The sequence below is a fragment of the Micropterus dolomieu genome, linkage group LG17 (assembly GCF_021292245.1).
Source record: "Micropterus dolomieu isolate WLL.071019.BEF.003 ecotype Adirondacks linkage group LG17, ASM2129224v1, whole genome shotgun sequence".
Taxonomy (NCBI): domain Eukaryota; kingdom Metazoa; phylum Chordata; class Actinopteri; order Centrarchiformes; family Centrarchidae; genus Micropterus; species Micropterus dolomieu.
The window spans coordinates 32,915,703-32,937,519 of NC_060166.1; the positions used below are offsets into that span (position 1 = coordinate 32,915,703).

Genomic DNA, 21,817 nt, shown 5'->3' on the forward strand with positions numbered 1-21,817 from the left:
CTATGGGGATTTTTTATCCATCTGTCTAAAATGCAATCTAGCAGTAACTTAAAAATATACAAGAAGCAAGCAAAGTCAGTTTATAGTAAAGAAACTATAAGTCCATAAGACCATTTCAGCTGTCCTCAGTGAATTTTGTCACCTTGACTTTTTCACATATTACCTCCCTCTTTCTCTCTCACACACAAATAAAGAGGAGAAGGCGTGGTGTGCTGCAGGTCTAGCTCAGGAACACTCCAAATAGGGATATGTTGTTAAAGTCTTTCATAAAGGTACAGTGTCTAGATCCTGTGCATGAGCCTGAGGAAACTTAGTGGACCCTAGGAAAGGAGATATTAATAACTCTTAGACCAGCCCACCACATTCTTCACATGTGAGTCACTATAAACCAGTGAGCAAGGAGGAAAGGGCTGCTTTGCCTCTGTTTCTCATTTGTGTTTCTTTCCATGGAGGAGTGGAACAGGGAGGCGGGGAGGCCACTCCTTCTGCAAACCTTAAAAGCCTTATGTGAAACACGCACAGTTCTACGTGGAATACATATTTGTGCTTATACCGCATAGTTTACACAGGATTAAACCAAACCGATTTACAGGCGTGCTAATGAGAGAGTGAATATAGAACTTAACAGCGAAGAAGGGGACTGGACTGTGTTTAACTGCGAGTGTGTTAAAGAGAGAGAGGCAGAGAAAGGTCTTCAGTTGGTGGGAATGATGGGAGAGCCTCGGAAAATGGTGGTATGGGGACTTGGCAGGGGAGAGTGTGACTCACTGTTTTTGTGGTCTGTCACTGAGAGACCAAGTGAGCTTGATAGAAAAGAAAATCTTTTCAAAAGATTGCCAAATGAAATGCACTCAACAACTGGTTCCATGTCATGAGCTTTATGTTTCACTGTATCCATTTTTCATAACCAAATATTTTAGTTACTTTCAAGCTTTGAACTTTTACTTACAAAGGGGTCACTCAAGAGACAAGACACAGTCAGGGAATTTTATTTTGGTTACAAATATAGTTAACAGTTGGTGGAGATGTGTACAGTAGTCAGTAATATATCAATCATTCAGTCTAGTTGAAAAGTTTATCTCAGCATGTCATATTCTTTTATGACTGAGATATTGTTCCTGCACATATAAAACAACAGCAACAATTACAAAAATAATATATAGTATCTGCACAAAATTGTGGCATGTAAAGCATCAAAGTGAAATGCATTTAGGTTATTAGATTTGTGCTGCCAGTTTGAGTTTAAAATGCTATAAACAAGCAATATAAGTCTTGTAAATACACTTGTAGATGATACCCTCACTCGAATTACAAATTATTACCAAGATAATATTTGCCAGTCCAATCTAGTCACTGAATGAATGTTGAATTTAAAGGATTTAATACAGAAAACCTTTCCTATGTTTTCAGTAAAATCTATGTTGAAAAATGCTCACTTAGAGGCTGCCAGCCTTTATTTATTTCTGCTCAGCAAACACAAGTAGGTATATTTTTAATGCTCATCATAAAAAGCTAACTTTGAGAAGCCAAATGGAAGAAGCACCCAGACCCGTGTGACTTCATAATACAAAATCTTTTGCAGTAAGGCCTTGTTGTAGTCTCAAAGGATTGACTTAAACTTTAATACAGTACGGTCCATTGTGCAAGACCAAATTGGTCTCAGAGGAAAAGTTGAACGCATTACATACAACTTTTTGGGTCATGGGTCTGGAGAAAAATAGGAGCAAACACTAACAGTAGCATAAGTGTGAAAGCCAATAGAGAAGAGTATCTCTCAGCTCCAGGGACTTTGTGACATGTCTATGCATCAGAACCCTTCTGCCTGCGTTTGGAGGGCGGGATCAGACGTGTAGGAAGCTCAGGGGGTAGACCATGGCCCTCCAGCTTAACCTCAATCAGGTGGCTGGCCAGAGCAAATTCTTCATCATCCAGCATGCCATCGTGGTCCACATCCGACAGCTTCCAGATGCGACCCAGCACCGAGTTGGGCAGGCGGGAGCTCACCATCCAGTCCTTAGCCTTGATGCCACTCAGTTTCCCCTCATTGGGAGCGAGGTTATAGAAGATTTCATCATATTTGGGCTTGTCTTTGGTCACGACCCAATCATCCTCCTCTTCACATCCCTCTCCGTTCTCCTCTGCAAAGGGGTCGCCCTCATTGAAGGGTCCGGCTCGGTTCCCAATGAAGGCTCCACCCTGCACCCCTAGTTGCTCACCTGCTTCCAGCTCCTCCTGCCGCAGGAGAGGCATGAGTTTTGCAATGTCGGCGGAGAGCAACTCATCCAAGGCTGCCATTAGATTAGGCTTCACGGTTTTGAACTTTGTGAAATCATGAACCATCAGTTGCTCCTTTACAAAGGGAATGATAAAAATTAGCCACAAGATCTCAGCTCATGATTTCAGCTGTGCCCATTAGTGAAAACAAACAGACTCAGACTAACCTGCATCTTGGCACAATCTGGGAAGTCTCCAGCAGAAATGTTTTGCTGCAGCTGGATCTTGGAGAAAATAACTGGCAACTGGTAGATCAGATTCTTCTTTTTATTGTCCTTTCTGAAGACAGAAGGCATCTCCTGCTTCAGATAGCTGATGATGTGGGCATGGACCTGGGATTAAAAATTAAAACTATTTTTCCACCAAGGTTTTAACACAACTAACATGATTAGAGTGCAGAAATGTCAAGCTGTAAATCATAATTTAATAAGCACGTCGACATGTCAATAAAACCCACCCTAACTAGACGTGCCCTCTTGACCAGGTCATTCAGCTTGCGTAAAGCTGCATTGCGAGGAAGGTTCTGGATGTCAGCGAACAGATCTTCCTCCTCCAACTCAAACAGCTTACGGTTGTCTGTAACCATCAGCGGCTCTGACCAGAAGGAGCCGATGTAGACGCGCAGAACCTCAGGGGTGCCAAACACCTTTCCCAGGGACCACATGAGTGCACCGTACACCCGCATCAGCTGCTGGGTGCCCACCATATCTGCCTTGTTGAGCACCACACGTAGCTTGTCCTCATTACCTTTCAGGGCACCGATGGCCTCGGAGAACTCGTCTGATATCTCCAGTTTATGGGCATCAAACAGCAGTATGATGCGGTCCACGCGCTCTGCAAACCAGCGCAGCACAGCTGGGAAGTCATAGCCTGTTTGAAGAGAAAAAGGTTGAGTAAGTTATTCATAGACCCAAGTGAGCAGTAAGCACTAAACAAAAAAAGAGGGCAGGAGAGGGGAGAAGGTCGACATAGACACAAACCCTTCACACTTCTTCTGGATCTGTCAAATCCACTTCAGCTGTACATTCAGGGCTTCACTTAATGCAAAATACCACTTTCTAAAAACAACTCTCTCCCTGTTCACATGTAAAATACCAGTTTACAGGTGATCTCTTCATCTGTATTAACACAGTCATACTAAAATAGTCAGTTCACCCAAATTACAAAAAATATATTTTATCACTTTCCCCAGTGCTATATAGTAGATAGATTTGGTTTTTATTCTCCTAGGTTTTCAAATACCGACCTAAATTTTTTTTCAGTTGACTTTTGTCTGGTACTCACAGCATTATTTAAAAAATTAACAGCATCATCTTTTCAAAATTGATGTCCCAGTAACTCCCACAAACTTCACTGTGAGCGGTTTGCATTGGAACTACTACTTACCAAAGCAATAGTTTGGATTATCCAGAGAAATAAGTACTCTCTCTCTCTCTCTGAGAAGACTTGTTGATGCAGAATTTTAAAAATGTAATTTATCAGTGCTGTGAAAGCCACAAACAACATTCCATTCACCTCCACTGTATTTGGGTGGAGGCAGAAATCTCACAGACAGATAAATTTCAAAACCTCAGCAAAAAAAATCGTCATGATACCACTGGATGCACTGACTCTTTAAACTTGTTAGTTGCTCATGCAGAATGACTTGAGTAATAATAGGTTACTTAAAGCATGGATGAATAGAAAAGTGAAAAACTACTGTGAGATGATGGTGATAGTTATTTCTCAGTAACAGTACATTCTTCAAGATGTGCTGACAGAATTTTGTCTGTACTATCTCTGTTCCTGATTATGATTTTATGGCTGCTCAGTGTACATCTGATGTTTTTTTTGCCCTGCTGCCAAGTGTTATTGTGACAGAGCAAACTGGTCCCATGAGTTAGCCAGGCGTGCCAAGGAGATGAATTTGTGAGCCGACGTTCAGGGAAGTGCGTCTCTGCAGGCCCCCCATGCCCTCTCCTCACCTTTGCCACCTTTGCCACCTCTCTCACCTCGGCTCACTCTCTGCTTAGCACCAGACAGGATCCCCGGTGTGTCAATAATGCTGATGCTCTCCAGGACCTGGTTGGGCATCTGGGCACACTGAAACCTGGTATTTTCATCAGCAGACAGAGGAAAAATCACATAAACAATGACACACAAGTTCAAAGAGGGCAAATATGTTTCATACACTTTCAGTGTAGAAGGAAATAGTCTAAATCATGTGAAAAAATGGTTAACTCTTATTAAAGAAGCCAGTGTGATCTAAGGGGCAGATTAGAAGCTGCTCTTTCCACACCCCCCCCCCCCCCCCCCCCCCCCCCCCCACACCCTCCTACTGCAGGCCATTGTGTGCAAGCAGGCCTCACATTGCTATGAGCTTCCTGAAGGAAAATGACCACTTCTGCCAGAATCAAACAATAAGGCCTGCTAATGATGTGTGGCTTAGAACAACAACACCACTTCCTGTGGCGTAAAAGCTTAACGAGCCCACCGTTCCCAGAACAGGAAGTCAAAGCAAAAGAAGAGACGCAAATACGTTTGCAAACACACCCTGCAGAGGGACTGCTGGAAAACTGGCATGTTTAGAGCGCCATTAATGGTAGCAATGTTTCTATCACATGTCTATCTGCATGTTCATGTTTCTAGCAGCTAACAGCACTCTATTGTAAAACATGTGACTTCATTCTTAGTTTACATCAGTGGAAAAACACAGAAATCTGGCGGCCCAGACAGTAAACAGAGTAGAGGAAAGAACTTCGCTGTTAAGGTTTCTCTTACAAGTTCCCTAAGCCTTGCAAAGTCTGTGACTTCATTTATTTGTCTTTGCCCCGAGAGGCTGTGTATCCCCCTGACCTCGTCTTTGAACTTGTGTACATTGCAGTTCCTGTCTGAGCACATTAGCTTTCATCACCCTCTCGGGTGATATCGCTCCCTTTCTCCGTTTTTCCACAAATAAGGCAAGTGCCTCCCTGCTCTGAAATTTGGCACAAGGACTTGAAATTCCAAAGAGCTAAAAAACTTTCTGTTATCTCTCCTTCCCCGTTTTCATGCCTTGGATTCTCTCACACAGTCAGTCCATTGTTTTTTTTATTATTATCATTCTTTTTTTTGGCATTTCTGCTTTATTTGATAGTCACAGTAGAGACAGACAGGAAAGGCAGGTGAAATAGAGAGGGGATATCATGCAGCAAAGGGCCCAAGCCCCAGTCTGTCTGCTCTGCAATCATTACACAACGCACTGTGAATACAGTCCCTGTTCTCACCTGTTGAGGAAGGTGTTTCCAAAAGGGTTGAGTTTGCGGAAAGGCTTGTTGGGGTCTACAATAAGGGCGTTCCCAGGGATGACTCCCTCCACCTCCCCATGCATGATGGCTGTGAAGCAGTCAGTGGTGGGTTCAGGTCCCACCCTGCTTCCAGGAATATCCTGCTCCAGTAGATACCTATCAGTCACACATAGAGCTTGTAATTTTTTCAGTAACTTACTGGTAAACTTAGCAATCACACACAATCTAACAGTGAACAAATCTTTGATGCTAGGCTGTAATGTCTTACTTGATGAATGTTGTTTTTCCAGTAGAGTACTGTCCCACCACCAGCACCATAGGCTTGTTGTCAAAGTCTGCGTCCTCCAGACTGGGAGAGTGGAAGTCATGGAAACCATAGTACTGCTCCAGAGGCAGCAGCTTCTTACGATACAAAGACTTGAGCCCTTCTGTCACAGTGCGGATCACCTCAGGCGCCTTCTTCACATTTTTTCGCCCCCAGCGTGACATGTTGATTGACTAACAAGATGATAGAGAGCTTCTTATAAAAAATCTGTGTCAGAGTATATCTGTTGTTTGGAGCTGTATTTCCTGTGGCTGAACCTTGGAAAACCTTCAGGTGTTTCCTGTATTTATGTGAACGCTGCTCACTTGTCCTTGAAACCTCCTCTGCAGACACCAAGGGGAACGATAGGGCTGCTGTTTCGTTTGAAGTCTGGATCTTCCCGTTTGAAAACAGTCACCACACTGATAACGTTTAACCCCTGTAATGTGGACAGAATATGAGACAAGAGGAGATTAATCCAAATAGAAAAAAAAGATTCCAAATAGCAAAGTTTCTTAGTGTTCTTGCACCTGGTGATCAAAGTCTGACACAACCTAGAGTAAGGATGTGGAATCTGGAGTAAGCCCACCAGGAGTCTGCCAAGCATTATCCGAGCATGCCTGGAAAAAGTTGGTGTTCACACTGGAAAACTCGCAAACCCAGCCCTGCGTCAGGATTTGCACAGGGATAGCTCATTTCTATACAGTGAAATGAGTAAGACATTCCTTTTATCCTCTGCAGTTCCTCTCAGTGGATGGCTCAGTTGTTCATGTAAGGAAAAGAGCTTGTAGAGAGTAGGCTATATATGGAAAAACAAATGTAACCCTTGAGCAACAATCTGTCTTTTTTTAACCATAGTCTACAGAAACACTGGATTATGAATTAAAGGCATACCTCATTACTAGAAGCAGACTGACACAAAGGTTAGACATGAACTCATCTGAGGAGAGCTTCTCTCTTACAAATCCCATTTAAACAGGGATAAAAAAAAAAAAATCTGCCCAGAGGAGAATAGGCAACCCAGTCCTGACATGTCACAAGACCAGTGTGGAAAGATTTGTCAAAATGGCGAACCCTGGAGATCTACAGGAGAGACATTAAATTTGATTTCACTGCCATTACATACATAATTACCGTGGCAACCAATTTGTATGAGTAAAAGTTGCTTTACAGGCTTGCTGTCAGAATCAAAGGTTTGGTTAAGGCTCTGGGATCAATTCCTAAAGTATAAGGATGGTGGAAAATGCCTTGTGGGTTTGTACACCACAATTGCAACACAATTTTGGACTTACACAAAAAATGTAACATGCAGGAGCAACAAGCATCAAGAGAGTCATACATAATATCCAAATGAAGAAATGGAAAAAAAAAACATCTTCAAAAAGATATGCGAGTTTCCAAGTGTAAGTTGTGATCTTTGCACTCATCAAACACCATCAACTCTACTGTATCACAATCGGACTAAGTTTGAGTAAAAGTTAAAATACTAGCTGATCATTATAACCATATTTAAAGTGTAAAAAGCAGTATTTACCACGTAATTATGGAGAAAGCACAGACTTCTTCAACACCTTGATCACTCTTTCCCCTCCAGTCTTGCCGTCTGGAGATTGGAAAATATTTTGACTTGAGAAGACAAAAACAGTCTCTTGGAGGAGCTGCAGCAACATGTACGGGTGTACCTCTGACAGCAAATAGGAACCCTCAGTGGAGCGCCAACGCAGCTAGATTATAGAGGATCGTTCTTCTTCAGGGTTTAATGCATTTCAGATGAGCTCCAAATCTGGCAAGGGTCCTTACTCTGCTCGCTGAAAGAGAACAAGGCAAACACTAACACACACACACACACTTTTCTCTCCCCTTGCTCGCTTCTCCTAGTTTAATGCACCTCCTCTTCCAGGGATGCCTTGCAACACTGTGAGCAGAACTAACACTATGCTCAATACAGGGATGAGCTGAGCTGTGGTCAGAGGGCGTGGACCTGAAGGAGGGGGGTTGTGAATAAATAATTTGGGTGGAGTCATTTTTTTTTTTTTTTAACATGACATAACATCATAGTGTTCTTATGCATATTTTGAGCAGTAAACATCTCATGCTGCACCCTTCTAGCTGTGGCCTCTCACTCACGTTTTTTATTTTCCTTACTCGACCTACTGTAACATGCCATACGTTTACAGATGTGACAGTTTTTTCCTTCATCAGTCTAAACTCTCTTGCTCCTCCCAAACTGGGAACCCTCCAGGCGATGAAGCACACAAGCCAGCTCTACTTTTCCACTTCCATGCTCCACCTGCTGGCTGTTCGATCACACCCCACCAATGCCCCCATCCCCTCCTGACTATTTTACAGTACTACAGTCATCATTAGTCACCCAAAGGAATGTACCATGGACCAGGAATCACTAAACCGCTAAACCACTGGACAAATGACTAGAGGACCTGCAATGTTTCATAAAAGAAGCAAGGTTTAATTTACAGTTTTACTAAATGTACATTTCTTTTTAAAAAGTGTCATTATACACAATAAATACAATACAAAATTAATCTGTAATACTATACTTCAAATTCTCTTACGGTCTTTTTGTACATTATTATTGTTCCTTTTTTTCCATTTCAATGCTTGTGCTGCATTTGTGTTTGAATTGTCCACCAGGCTTAAAAAAAAGATGCCAAAAAGAAAAACTCACATGGGAGGCAGGGATACAGTGGCAGAAAGATGAAACAGACAGACTAAACGCACAGAAAATCAACAGTTAAAAGCCTAGCCTGCCCCCTGCTGACTTGAAATGCATAAAGTCCTAACCTGGCATCATCAGCAACAGAGGGCGTGTGTGGAGGCGTGGTCTAAAAACAAGAACCAGGAAAATCATGAAATTAGAAGCAACATTTCATTTACATCTTCGCCGTACCCAAAGAGCAGTCAAAAGTAAAACTTTTCAAAATTATTTTCTCAACATGTTTTATTTTAAAATGTACCTGGCAAACGTAGGTTCAGGTTAATTAATTTTGCCAGTTGCAGACAGAGCAGTTGCCTTCTGAGCAATGTAACCGAGTCAGATTTATTTATTGTCTACATAAATGTATTCTTGACACACAGGTGGACTGTCATTTTAGCATGTGCTGTTTGCATCTGTAGGGCAGCATTATCTTTATAATTTAAGATAATCAAATTTAGCGGGTAAAGAAAGACTAAATAAAAGATGTATTCTGATGTTTTACGCTATGAACCTGGTTGTATTCTCTTCTACCTCTCAGCTGCATGTAGCCAAGTTACAGAAAGCTGTTGACTTCTGATCTGTTTAAACAAGTTGCCTGATGCGTTCACTGGGACATTGTTTAAACCAGGAGATGAGCTGCTATCGATAGAGACTGGTGCTCAGGCCTCATGAAAGGAATGTATGACTACTGAATGAGAAAAAGAAAAGATCAAAAGGTGAAAGACGAAAGGTGAAAAGGAAGAAAGAACTAGAGAACAACCTCTGACTATTTCATTTTGTTACTCAAGCTTGGCTGAGAGATCACATACAACACGCCATATCTTCAAGTCTGAAATTCAAAGTCAGTTTTACCTTCCACCACACTCTTTTTACCTTTGGTCTACCTCAGGCTATAAATGACAAAGAAATGTCTGGACAATTCAAATGGACAAAAAAAAAACGCAACACAGCGTGGCAGAATAGTACAGTGATACTGTTTTCACAGTGCCCCTTCCCCTGCCTCCAAATCTGTCTCTTAGTTCTCCCGTCATTCGTGCCTGTGGCTGAGGGGCTGTTATCTGCTTTGAGTCTGGGGCACTAGGCTGCCATTGTGGCCACGGCCACCGACCTGAGGGTGCTGGGCCAAGGCGGAGGACGAGGAAGCGGAGGAGGGTGGGACTGAGGGTCTGTGGGATGAGGCTGCCGAGCCCCCTGGGCGCTGGCTTTGGTGTTGGTGGGACCTGCTGTTACCCCCTTTAATGTGGTGCCCGCGGGCAGAGGGCTCCTGCTGCAGGTTTAGGATGCTGTCGATGGCGCATTGCAGGTGCTCGTTCAGAGAGTCGTCTGGAGGGCTGCCGCTGGAAAAGCTGGCGTTATCCATGTCAGGGGAGTCTGACTTGCAGCGTTTGGCAGGAAGCAAAGAGTCTCGTGTGAAGGAGGACTCCGGAGAGGGAGGCCCAGGGGCATGCTGGTCCATTCTGAATGTCCCCGCTGCCCTATGTCTATTTTTTCCACTTATCCTCTTGTATTTACTTACATCTGTCTCTTGGTCTGCAAGCTCCTCTCCTCTCTCCTTTGCCCCTTCCCGGTCTAAGAGTGGTGGGAGATGGTGGTGTGTGGTTTTGATACCACGGTTAAACACGTCGTCCATTTCGTCCAACCCCTGCACTGCACTCTCTAAATGGCCTGTTTCGTGGCTCGACTCTGTGTGAGTGTGTGAGGCCTCCCTGCCTCTTTTCTCCACCTTCACACTGGCAATGACTGTCCGCTCTGAGGGAGGAGATGAGGCCTTGTGCCTGGGGGGTGACGGTGTGGGTCTGGGGTAGGACAAGCTCTCGTCTCCTCCCCCTGGGACGCCAGGTCTGACCCGGGGACTAATGTTTTCCCGGTAGGTTTTCCGAAGGGGGAGACGGCAGGTTGTCTGTGAGGGAGTGGCAGTGGAGGCAGAATTGTGTTTGACCCCACCCACATCGTGGTGATCCAATGTTCCATTCATTTGAGTGGAGGAGGATGATGACGACAATGACCAAGTATGAGAGGAAGAGGTAGAGGAAGATGGGACTGCACTGGGGGGAACATTACCTCTCAGAGGCGGGTTACACTGAGTGGTTGCTATGGTGACTGATGAGGCAGAAGAAGCAGTGCATACGGGGGACTGAGTCCTGATCACTGTAGTAGGAGGATTTGATAAAAGGTGGGACTTTGGGTGTGGTACAGCTTCAAACTGAGGCTGAGTCTGAGGCTGGGATATAGACTGACTGCTCTGCTGAGGTTGAGGTGTGTGCACTGGGTCTAAGGCAGTGTTGTGGACAACCTTACTGAACCCCGTTTGATCCTGCTTGATCTTTAGCTTCAAGCCAATTCGCCTGCGAGCCTCATAGGTCTTCATAGGCGGTTTGCTGGTTCTCTGTGGGAGTGCGTCATCGTCATCAGCTGCTTGAGAGTTGAGGGACGAAGAGGAGAAAGAGGACGATGCTGCTGGAGCCCGACTGAAGGAGGAGCTCTGGCTGGTGGGTTCGGCCACCAGCCTGCCTGCTGAAACTGGCGGTGGGGGACAGCTGCTGGACCAGGACACAGAGGCTCCCCCTCCACCCTGCTTTATTACTAGTTTGGTGGGGGGGAAAGGTGTGGTGGAAGGGGTGGCAGGAGGAGCTGGAGCTGCGGTTGGAGCTGGGGCTGGAGCTGGGGCTGGAGCTGGAGCTGGGGCTGGGGCTGGAGCTGGGGCTGGGGCTGGAGCTGGGGCTGGGGCTGGGGCTGGTGCAGAAACAGGGTTTGGAGCAATGTTTGGAAGAGGGGCTGGGGTAGGAGCTGCAGGTGCTGGAGCAGGGACAGCAGCAGCTACATCTCCACTCACTGAGGTGGGCTCAGCAGCTGATGACTTCTGTTGGGACGAAACCACACTCTCCAACATGCGCGCGTTTGCAACAAACTCCTCTGCAATTAAATAAACATATTTATATTATAAGCACATTAACATACATCTAATTTAGACAAAACCATGTATGACCACAGACAGTGGTAGGGTACCTGGTCTCTCCTTGGCCAAAATCCTGTCCTGACTCAAGGCAATCTTCTCCTCCTGAATGAACATCCGGTCAATCATAACCATCTCTGCTGAGGGGCCCAGTCTCTGCTCAGGTTCAAACATCGAAAACCATCAGTTCAAAATCAATTCAGGACAAAGAAGACAACAAGAAGGCATATGGTGAGAATGCTGGTGTATAAACTTACTTTTGACTCTGCAAAGAGCAGGTGGCGATATTTATCTAGCATGGCCTGGGTCCTTTTCAGCAGATGGCAGGAGACCGTCTCAAATTCATCATCCACTGTGCACAAGAGAACCAAGATGTTCATGAAGATTGTTAAATTTGGAAAAAGGTACTAAACTGTATATGAGCTATACTAGAGGACATGGAGTTTGGTACCTCTTTGATAATCTTGAGAAGAGTTGGCAGTTCCCTGGTAGAGATGGTAAGGCAGCAGTCTGTGCAGTGTGTCCTCAAAAGAGTGGAAAGGAGCACTGTAGTTTGGGTGAAGCACGGAACCCTGCTGTTTCCTTAGTTGTTCCAGCATCCTGCAGTAAGGTGTGTTTAAAAAATACTATTACCAAAAATGGCATTATGACAAAGTTAAAATAAGCCATTAAAATGCATGCGACAGATACCTGGCTTCTTTGCTTGGCTCTGCACTGAAAGGCATCTTCATTGTTGCGGTCTGTGATGTGAATAAATATAAAAAAACAAGGATTAAACCTTTAGACTGAAGATTAAATATTAAAGCCAGTTTTTTCTGACCCCACTAACATACAGGGATACTACTTTACCTGAGTTTGTACAGGAGCTGGGGGCTGTGGAGCAGGCATTTGAGTCAGACTAGCTCCTACCACCTGTATCTGCATTCCACCTGTCCCTAGAGTCATCCCTCCAACTGAGCTGATCACCCCTGGCTTTGGCTGAACCTTAAATCAGAAAGAAGGTTAGACACTGACAAAATACATGAAATAAAAAAAACAAACAAAAAAACTTCAGCATGGAATGGTGGGGAAATGTACAACTAACACACAATGCACAATAACCACCTAGTCCTAGGAGGAATTGCCTTTGTGATGTAACCTACCTGTGCAGGCTGGGTAAGGCTGGCAGGAGTGACAGTCTGATTCACCATGGCTCCAGTTGACCCTTGGGCTCCTGAGAATACCTGTAAGTCACTTGATGCTAAAACAAGAGGAAACAAAACATTACAAAGGGAAATACTTCATGGTGTGTTCAGAGTCCTGCAATTATACATCATTAGTGGTAAATTGTGTCTAACCTGAAGCAGGAGTTTTGACGAGCACTGACGTCGGCTGCAGCACTGAGAGAAGCTGAGCAGGTGTACTAGTGCTAGTTGATGATGCAAGCACCAATTTTTCGACAGGCACATCTTGCTGGGAGCTGAACTGACTGGTGGCTTGAGGCTGAGCAGGTTGCTTGGCCTGCAGCAGGATGTTCTGCTGGACCTGAAAACACATAAGGTAATTTATTTCATACATTTTTGCACACAAGAAATCACAGATGAACCAATTTGGTTTCTTAAAGCCTATTCTGATTCTTGGTTTATACTGATAAGCTGATCACCAATCCAATCACCAGATGGATATGATGTATTTTTGTATTTTATTATGAGTTTTTTCAACAGGGTAAAGAGAGCAAATGTATAACTACTATATGTAGTAACATACAGGATGTTTTTCCCTCCTTTCAATATGATCAAGTAATTTGAACAGTAGAAAACCTTTGCAAGCACATTATGCAGCCCATATATTACATCCTACAACAGCACGAGCTGTGTCAGATTAAAAAACATTACACTGTTTTAAGTTCTTAAGAATGAGCAAAACTAGCACATATTTTCACAGCACACATTCACTGGCAAATCACAGTGATTGATCAATTTCAACTGCTGAAGGGTGAACAATTAGCAAGTGAAGTCAAAATACACAAGATGATTTTACTTCCAAGACCTCTTGTTGCATGTGAGATGTTTGTGGTGAATAGGGACAATACCTGGTGCAGCTTATCCAGCAGCTGTTTCTGCTGAGGTGAGGGCTGGGAGATGCCCGACAGGGTCTGAATTTGCGCTCCTATTAACTGCAGGTGGTGCTGCTGCTCTGCTGTCAGGCCCTGGATGGGAACCTGGGCTTTGACTACAGGAGTGGCAGAAGTGCTGACAGGAGGAGCAGTAAACTGGTGCTGTGCAGGTGGTGCAGGAGGAGGCTTGGGTGACTGTGACAGAGGAGGCATTTCTTGTTGATAAGGGGCAGGCTGAGAGGCTGGCTGTGGCTGAGGCTGAAGCTGAACTTGAATATGTGCCTGTTGGGGCTGTGTCTGCTGCAGCTGGCCTTGTGAAGCTGTTTGGGGGGACTCTGAGATTTGGTTATGGACAATAAAGAGCGGCGGATGAGATGAGGGTGTGCATGAGCGGGAAGGAGTTTGAGACTGTGGCTGTGGCTGAGAGGGAGGATGCAACTGCTGTTGATGGTGTGGTGACTGGATCTGCTGGCTCAGAGTGAGGGGAGACTGGGAAGGCTGGGGGCTGTCTGCCACTGGGTGTGCTGTGGTGTGAGTGGTCAAGGTCGGTGAGGGGGACATGCCCTGGATCTTCAGCGGCTGCTTAAGTCCACTGGAGGGTACCTGAAGAAGTGTAATCACAACATACATGATATTGACTGCTTAATTTGATTAAAGAACAATTTTTCACCACAGAAGCACATTGGGTACATCATCACGCACAAAAACCACAAAAAGTTCTGCATGCACACAGTATATAGTTAATATCATTCTAGTACATGGTTCAAGATTTGACACTAGATACAAAATAGGGCTGGGCGATTATAATTAGACATCATTTTATATATATATATATATATATATATATATATATATATATATATATATATGATTATATGTAAAATGCTTCAAATTATATTTAATACAATGATAGTGTTTCACTGTTAAGGACTGCATTATACAAAACTCACATGTAAAACAAAGCTTATTTTGTTGGGGTTTAATCACACTTTTAGTGAAAGTGTTAATTTGCATTAACGTTATCATTAAGTAAAATGATAACATATGTTCATATTATCACAGTTCCACTAAAACAAAATAAATGTACAAAAATATGAAATTATCGCCCAACCCCAAGGCAAAAATCACACAAACAAGGGTAAAACAACACCAAACAATACAAAAGCAAAGTGTTAGATTTTAAAATCTACTAGTTGTTGAAGTTAAAGAAGTAGAAGCCCACTGATTGTTTCTAGCATTTGAGGAAGATTAGACATAAAAAGGGAGCAATGATCATTTGGCGAGCCACAAAGAAAAAGATTTCACAAAAGCATCGTCAAGATCTGCGGGCCTGTGATGGTGAAGTAGAAGGTGATCTGAAGACGTCAGGGACTGGGATCAGGGGAGCAAGTAATAATGATTTGGGGGTCATTACACTGGTCAGATTAGGAGTTACAAGGGGTAGTGGCACTGTAGAAACACAAGAGTCTAAATGAAAAGTGCTGGGTTCAGATGTGTGGATTGATCATTGAAAGGTAATGCAGCAGATGAAGGTGAGTTGACTGAAACTGATTTAGCGCAGTGAGTTGATTGAATTTGATTGAGCAGAGTTTTAGTAAAGAGGTGAACAAGTTGCACTTGGCACCTTGGTAGCTCTTCTATTAAGCGTGAGAATGGTTTTTGTATTCTGTTTCAAAATACATGCGTATTATCAGAATGGATGAAAAACATTCCAAATTAGTTAAACAATCAGCTTAAGTAAAAAATAATAAAATTAAAAAAAGAACTGGTACTTGATTGCCACTGCATAAAGCTTAATATTAAAAAAGCACAGTGGCTGACATACAATACAAATGGACAACTGGGATGGTCATGCCTTTACATATAACAAAGCAATGCTGAGAGACAGAAGCTGCAAGCCAATGCGCAATTTTTGAGCTTAGGAACTGCATAGCAACTGTAAGAGACATGGAAGCAATGACTAATGCAGAAGAGAAGTAAAGAACAGTGATGGGGTAAGTTAAGACCCTAACATTGTGGCGGCAGCAGCAGCAACAAGTGGGTGGGGCTTGACATAAAGGGGCATTTCTACCTGCTTTACCACTGCTGTCATGTGGGAGGGGCCAGGGGAAGGGCTGTGGCTCTGACCCACCCAAGAGTCAGTTAATTGGCTGTCATGGACAGAGGGGGCCGGAGCAGTGATGTTGTTGCTGCTGACGATTACAGACGCTGGTACGCCCACAGAAGGGGTTGACTCATTCTCTGTTTGGTGGTGCTGCTCCTGATAGGAGTAATTTACCATTTCAGGACGAGGGAGGGAAAGAGGAGGGGGATTAGAGGGAAGGGGGAGCAAAATAGTAAACCAAAGAAGTCAGACCAAGTTATCACTCCGTGCAGGTTATTTCTTTTTAACTGTTAACTGTACACAATTGAAGCAAACATGCAAAGGGTGGAACACTGACCTGTTGCAAGAACATCTGCAGAGACTCTTGGCTCAGGATCATACTGGAGCCCTGGTTGGTGAACAGTAACCTTCCTGGACTGTGCTGAGCCTGATGGGGTACCAGCCCCACTGCTGTGACAGAGGAAGAGGTGGACACAGACATGGACGGAGAAGAGCAGGGTACTGTGGTAGCTGTGGACACAGAGGAAGCCGGTTGCATGGCGAGGATAGAGGACTGCGGTACATGCTGCTGAGTTGGATGAGCAGCCTGGTCTGTGGAGCTACCCAGCACAGTAACACATTCTCCAGGCTGGCCTTGAGCCATGGTTGCTGCTCCTGTGCTGCTGCTGCTGGGGACTCCACCTGGCTGGGGTTGCAGGGCTGGCTGAAGGCTGACTGCAGGACTCAGTCCCTCGACTTGACTTAGCATGGTCAGGGAGTTCTGGATTGGCATGCCCTGTATGACTGTCTGGGCATGACCTGAGACAGTGTGGGTCTGTGTCTGGTTTTGACTCTGAGCCAATGAGACCGGCATCTGAAAGAGGGTGGGTGTGCCCATCTGGCCGGGCTGGAGCTGAATCGGTCCAGAAAGGATGTGGGCAGCTCCAGGGTGGCCCTGTGAAGTCAGCACCTGACCCAAGTTGATGTTCTGGTTTGCAGTTAAAATCTGGTTAGCAATGAGCTGTCCACCAGGACCCTGACTAGTTATGATGTGGCCCCCAGGGTGCTGGGTCAGGATCTGCCCACCTGCTTGTAGCTGTGGCAGGAGAAACTGGTGGTTCTGACCTTGCAGAACTGTCTGAGAGGGAATAACGATGCTGCCAGATTGGTTTAACAAGTGTACACTTAGGGGCTTGCCAGATGGTTGTGCTGCTTGTTGTTTGAATAGGGTTTGTTGAAACTGAGTGCCTTGTGTTGTGGCTTGAGTACTCAGGACAACGTTAGAGCCTGGCTTTCCCGTCAGGAAGGCCACATTCTGAGCAGTAGAAACTGGAATTTGCTGCAGCCCTAGGGCCTTGTGGGCATCGTTTTGCAATGGTTGGGGAGCTGGCTGTGGCTGCTGCTGTTGTTGCTGTTTGAAGAGTTTCGGTTGGATGGCTCCCCCCTGAGGGGGTTTAGGCTGAATGGGTGTTGGTGTGCGCTGGATGATCACGTTCTGCATGATTTGGCCTTGAGTTTGCGTCTGGGGTCCAATTCCTGAACTTAGAGGGGTGCTGCCAAAGCCCAAAAGCCCAGCAGGAGCAGTCATTGTACCGCCACTGCTGCTGTTTGTGCTGCTGACACAAACAGCTGGTCCATTTAAAGCTGGAGATCCCAAAGTGGCTTTGTTACCTTGGATCAGAAGTCCACCCCCTGAGGCTCCAAGCCCCGCCTGAGAGCCAGCACCTGATACCTCTGGCCCAGACTGATGCAGCTGGTAACCACCCATGGCTTTAGCCAGGATTGGCTGCCCAGACTGATTGATAGTCATGACTGTAGGCTGACCCACAACCTGAATCTGTCCAATACCCAAATGTCCAGACTGACTCCCATTAGGAAGAGCTTGGAGACTTGAAATGGGTTGAAGCGTCACATTTCCCAGGCCCACAGGCTGCATAAATGGCTGAACACTAATGGCCTTGTTCATGACCTGGGATTGGAGTTGAAGGCCCTGCTGGGCAAGCACTGACCCCAGCATGTCAGCAGTGGCATTGGGAGGAGTAGCAGTGGTGCTTGGAGCTGAACCAGGGAATATTGCTGCTGCTCCCCCAACACCGACACCTATGCCTACACCAACAGCAGTGCCTCCAGCCCCAGAGAGGCTGGCATCAGGTAGTGTCTGAACCACCTGCGTAAGCCCTGGAATTCCAAAGGAGCCCAGGTCCAGCTCAGCCTCTGCCTCTTGTAAGCTTTGCTCTGTGATGTTGGCTTCAGCCAAGCTCTGCTGCAGGATGTCACATGGCTCGTGATTTGTCCCAATGCCATTGCTCCCACCTTCACCACCTGGGGATCCCCCCAAGATGTCATCATCCTCCAGGAAGTCCAGGTCAACACTGACTCTGGGCAGACCTGACGGCTCATTTGCAGACAGCTGGACTGCAGGCTGGACCTCTGGAACATGGCCCTTAAAAGGAAAGGAGAGGAAGGAAAGAGGACAGAAGTGAAGCCAGTTGATGGATCAATTTTGATGACTAGATGTGGTGGCGAAGAGTGTAACTGAGTTAACACAGAAATGCAAACTCGAAAACCCCACAAAAACCTCTTGTCACATTGCAGCAAATCAAAGCTGGTAGAGTGTAGATATGTTAGTGGAAGGGAGGGTATTCAGAGATGCATGCTACATAGATGGATAGAAAACAGAAGGAAGAGGATTGGGGGATTTTACTCACCCCAGTGGTAGAGAAGAACGAGCTGGAGGGGTCACTCGAACCATCCAAAAGGTCGTCAGTGTCCAACTACAGACACACCCACCAAGGATAGGACAGACAGAAACCAAAGGCACCCAAACCAGCAGGCAAAAGCCACAAGGACAGAGAAACATACAGACCATCAAACAGAGGAGGAGGGCAAGGAAAAGACAGAACACAGTCGAGAAAACCCAGATTGTACCAGTGAAAAGAACCAGTGAAAAGATAAGCGAGAGAGGGGCAAAATGATAGGAATAACACAGAGTTGGGAAGTGTTAGTATTAGCATTTCTCATTTTGTGAATTAGCCTAATAGAAAGGGAAGGCTGGCTGAAATCACAATAGTGATTTCAAAAGCAAAGACAACCATTAAGCAAAGGAAGCAGTCGAGTAAAAATAAATGAAAGCAGTGAGGGAAGTGGGTTTCAGAGTGCATCAGTGTGTCATCGGAAAGTGACTTTAGTACAGTCATGCGAGCCCCAACTAACAAAAACGCACAATTAAAACTCATCACATCAATTAAAAACCCATTATTTTGTAACTCAAGCCTAACATTTCACTTCTTTTCTCTCATACTCACATGGGTCTCAGATCCATGAAGAAAGTCATTGAGAGCTTCTGGGTCACTGCGGGAGAAAACAATGTGATTCACAATAGCACAAGACCACACAAAAGAGATGGCTATAAAAATAATCTTGCACTGTGTCAGCTATGACTTACCAAATTACATCTAGAAGGCACCTGCCGTCTTCATCATCCATGACAACTGTTAAAGATGAAAAGGGTTTTAAAGTCCATTGATGATTTATTTCATTATCAATACACTATTCATTAAAAGTCTAAAAATAAATAACCCTTCCTCAAATTAATGATATTTTAAATTTTGTTTCTTTGTTATTATAGCACCACCACATTGTGCGATATTCTAGCTCCATGTTCAGTGCTTTGGTTGTTTAGTTGTACAGTGAGGTCTGAGTGCTGATTTTAATTATTTTGACAGGAGTTAACCACAGCTTTTGATGATGGAAAAACTGCAAACCTTTTTTAAAATGTTCCTCTGCCTCAGTGAGTGATACATTAAAAATAATGTTAGTCAAAAATTCAAAGTTAAGATTCTTTGAGCAAACTCAAACACTATTTTAGCCTGACCTGTCCTTAACCTCTTTCTGTTGTCTGTGTTTATGCTGTACTACACACTGTGCTATACAGAACTACAAAAAACACCCACCATGTTTATATCTTGATTTTTATTATTACTTTAGACTTTTTAACATATCAGAGAAGACTAAGTTATGTTCAAAATTACTTTTAATTAAGCTTTTTAACTACTCCTGGATATGGGTCCTATATGGTCGTTTTACTGCAACGTAAGTCCTTAAACCAGCTTCAAACTAAGAAGTTTTTGCTATTGTTATAAAATATTAATAGTTTTTTATTTACTAATTGTCCTTACAAATATTTTACCTAATGTACATTAGTCTGGAACTTTTTTGTTTAAAATCTATGCCAAGTGAAGATTTATTTATCCCTTAATCCATGTTTTTCACATTCAAATCACATTCAAATTATAGTAATGAAAGTAATGACTCAAAACATTACATCACTTATTGCTGCCAGACATCTTTAGCGCTTGCTGTGGGTCTTGAGAGAATAATGCAAGCACAGAGGCAACTATGAAAGGTTGGTTGACTTCAACAACTACATTAATGAAAACATTAAAATGTTACTGTTAATTTTTAAAATAAGGCTTCCTTTAATAAACATTTTACATTTTAACATATAGGATACATACACCTTCGTTATCAGTTGTAACATGTCATGTTTTCAAATATAAAGGCTACTCAATAACAATAAAACTTATGCTGTTATGAACATGTCAGTAGATCAAGCACCAGTTGTGTTTGCTACACACCAAGAAACAGCGGATGGCAATAGACAACAAACTGAAAACGCGCGGTTTTCACGCAGCCTGGAAAGATTTCCGATGCGGGTTCTCACTGAATTTACTACAAGTCTCAACAACTGTGCATAGCACTACCAATACGACTAAGACAACAGGTCACCAAAATTTCCTCTCACACATATAACCGTGGTTGTGAGGGGAATGTATCCCTGGTTGCCGCTTTGAAAAGGCAGCGGATCGTAGCCATTACTCGGTCAGAGCAGAGCCAGTACGCAGGATATGAATGGGGACACTGGAAGCGGCTTGCTACATGCTAGCTGTGTTTTTAAAGAGCTTTGCATGCACATTTTGCCGATTCGTTACAATACACAGTATTTAACAGCTACGCGACTGACTTAAAACTCTAATCTAATAAAACGTTAGATTTTTAAAAACACCATTACACCTCTACTTCCAGCATTTGAATGCATCTGGGTTACATTTCGTTAGCCTAGCTGGCTAGCCTGCTAAGCCAACCAGCTATCAACAATATTCAGACGTACAGCTAGCTTGAGCCTTTGACATTCAAAACAAACCACGGAGGGACACAATTTTAACACTCATACTGTACAGCGGCACTTTGATCCAACCGAGACAACGCAGTATTGTTTACTTAGAAGAGTAAACGCAATTGCGTAGCGAGCTATCTATCTCTCCTTGCAAGCAAAATATGAGTTAATGTTGGAATACTCTTGGATGAGGGGGGTATGCTTGGGAATTCGGTGGAAAATGACTATGTTTGCCGGGCCGTGCAGCAGTGTGGCGTTTCGATTTCGGTAGCCGTGCAGTTCGCGTCTTCGCTGCAGAACACGAATATTGCAGCTTTGTTACAGTTTTTCGGATTAATACAGAAAATGCTACATTGTAACAAACTCACCCGAGACGATAGAGGTGCAGGCAGCGCGGGGTCTCCAGGACAGCCTCGCACGGGCTGCTGTAAAGGACCCAACTAGAGGCAGGAAACAGGAGACTTCCGTTTTGCCTGATTGAAATATGAGCCTCGTATCCTACTGCGTTTATCGCTTGTGGTTTCTTGGAGGTTGAAGTTTAAGAATCAAACAAGGAAGCTCTAATGTGGACAAACCAGTCCCCTCTCTTAAAACCATTAATAAAGGGAAGGGTTGGTAACCAGAGCCTTCTCTATTAATGTATAGGCTGTATCTACCCCATACAAAGAGTTTTCTACTCGTTTTGTTTTATTGCTTTGTATTTTTATTTTATTGTTTTGTCCTGAGTTTGAACTGTCTTTATATTCTCGGTTAATGCCTTGTGTATCATTTTCTTGTGTTGTGCTTCAGTTCAAGCACCTCTACTATGGAGCCAGGTTCCAATTTGGGTTCATGAATCAGACAACATCCCCACTTGTAAGGCAAGACTTTTCTGTTTGATAAAACTTTTAGTTAGGGCAGGATTTAGCAAAACTTACATCATCATTAAATAATATTTATTATTTTTATTT

At 44.1% G+C, this 21,817-nt stretch overlaps 2 protein-coding genes across 7 annotated transcripts; both read right to left on the reverse strand.

Annotated features, from left to right (window-relative positions):
• Positions 1-973: 973 nt before the first annotated feature.
• ehd2b (EH-domain containing 2b) lies at positions 974-7,757 on the reverse strand. 2 transcript variants are annotated; one of them, XM_046074166.1, is made up of 7 exons: positions 7,379-7,757; positions 5,809-6,283; positions 5,520-5,696; positions 4,239-4,363; positions 2,732-3,144; positions 2,442-2,606; positions 974-2,349 (listed from the first exon to the last, which is right to left on the reverse strand). In XM_046074166.1, the coding sequence occupies exons 2-7, from the start codon at positions 6,027-6,029 to the stop codon at positions 1,801-1,803; spliced, it is 1,650 nt and encodes a 549-aa protein (XP_045930122.1). In that variant the 5' UTR covers positions 6,030-6,283; positions 7,379-7,757; the 3' UTR covers positions 974-1,800. The 2 variants fall into 2 exon arrangements, with proteins under 2 accessions (XP_045930122.1, XP_045930123.1); XM_046074167.1 differs by having other exon boundaries at positions 4,266-4,363; positions 7,379-7,756.
• Positions 7,758-8,283: 526 nt separating this feature from the next.
• Positions 8,284-21,313, reverse strand: bicra (BRD4 interacting chromatin remodeling complex associated protein). Of its 5 annotated transcripts, none has more exons than XM_046073755.1 (15): positions 21,236-21,313; positions 19,137-19,182; positions 18,997-19,042; positions 18,400-18,465; positions 16,050-18,134; positions 15,680-15,868; positions 13,585-14,211; positions 12,851-13,037; positions 12,656-12,753; positions 12,363-12,497; positions 12,204-12,253; positions 11,965-12,113; positions 11,771-11,865; positions 11,567-11,669; positions 8,284-11,473 (listed from the first exon to the last, which is right to left on the reverse strand). In XM_046073755.1, exons 2-15 carry the CDS (start codon positions 19,175-19,177, stop codon positions 9,615-9,617), a joined length of 5,730 nt encoding a protein of 1,909 aa, XP_045929711.1. In that variant the 5' UTR covers positions 19,178-19,182; positions 21,236-21,313; the 3' UTR covers positions 8,284-9,614. The 5 variants fall into 5 exon arrangements, with proteins under 5 accessions (XP_045929711.1, XP_045929708.1, XP_045929709.1 ...); XM_046073752.1 differs by having other exon boundaries at positions 11,567-11,672; XM_046073753.1 differs by lacking the exon at positions 21,236-21,313 and adding an exon at positions 20,016-20,093 and having other exon boundaries at positions 11,567-11,672.
• Between the last annotated feature and the right edge of the window lie 504 nt (positions 21,314-21,817).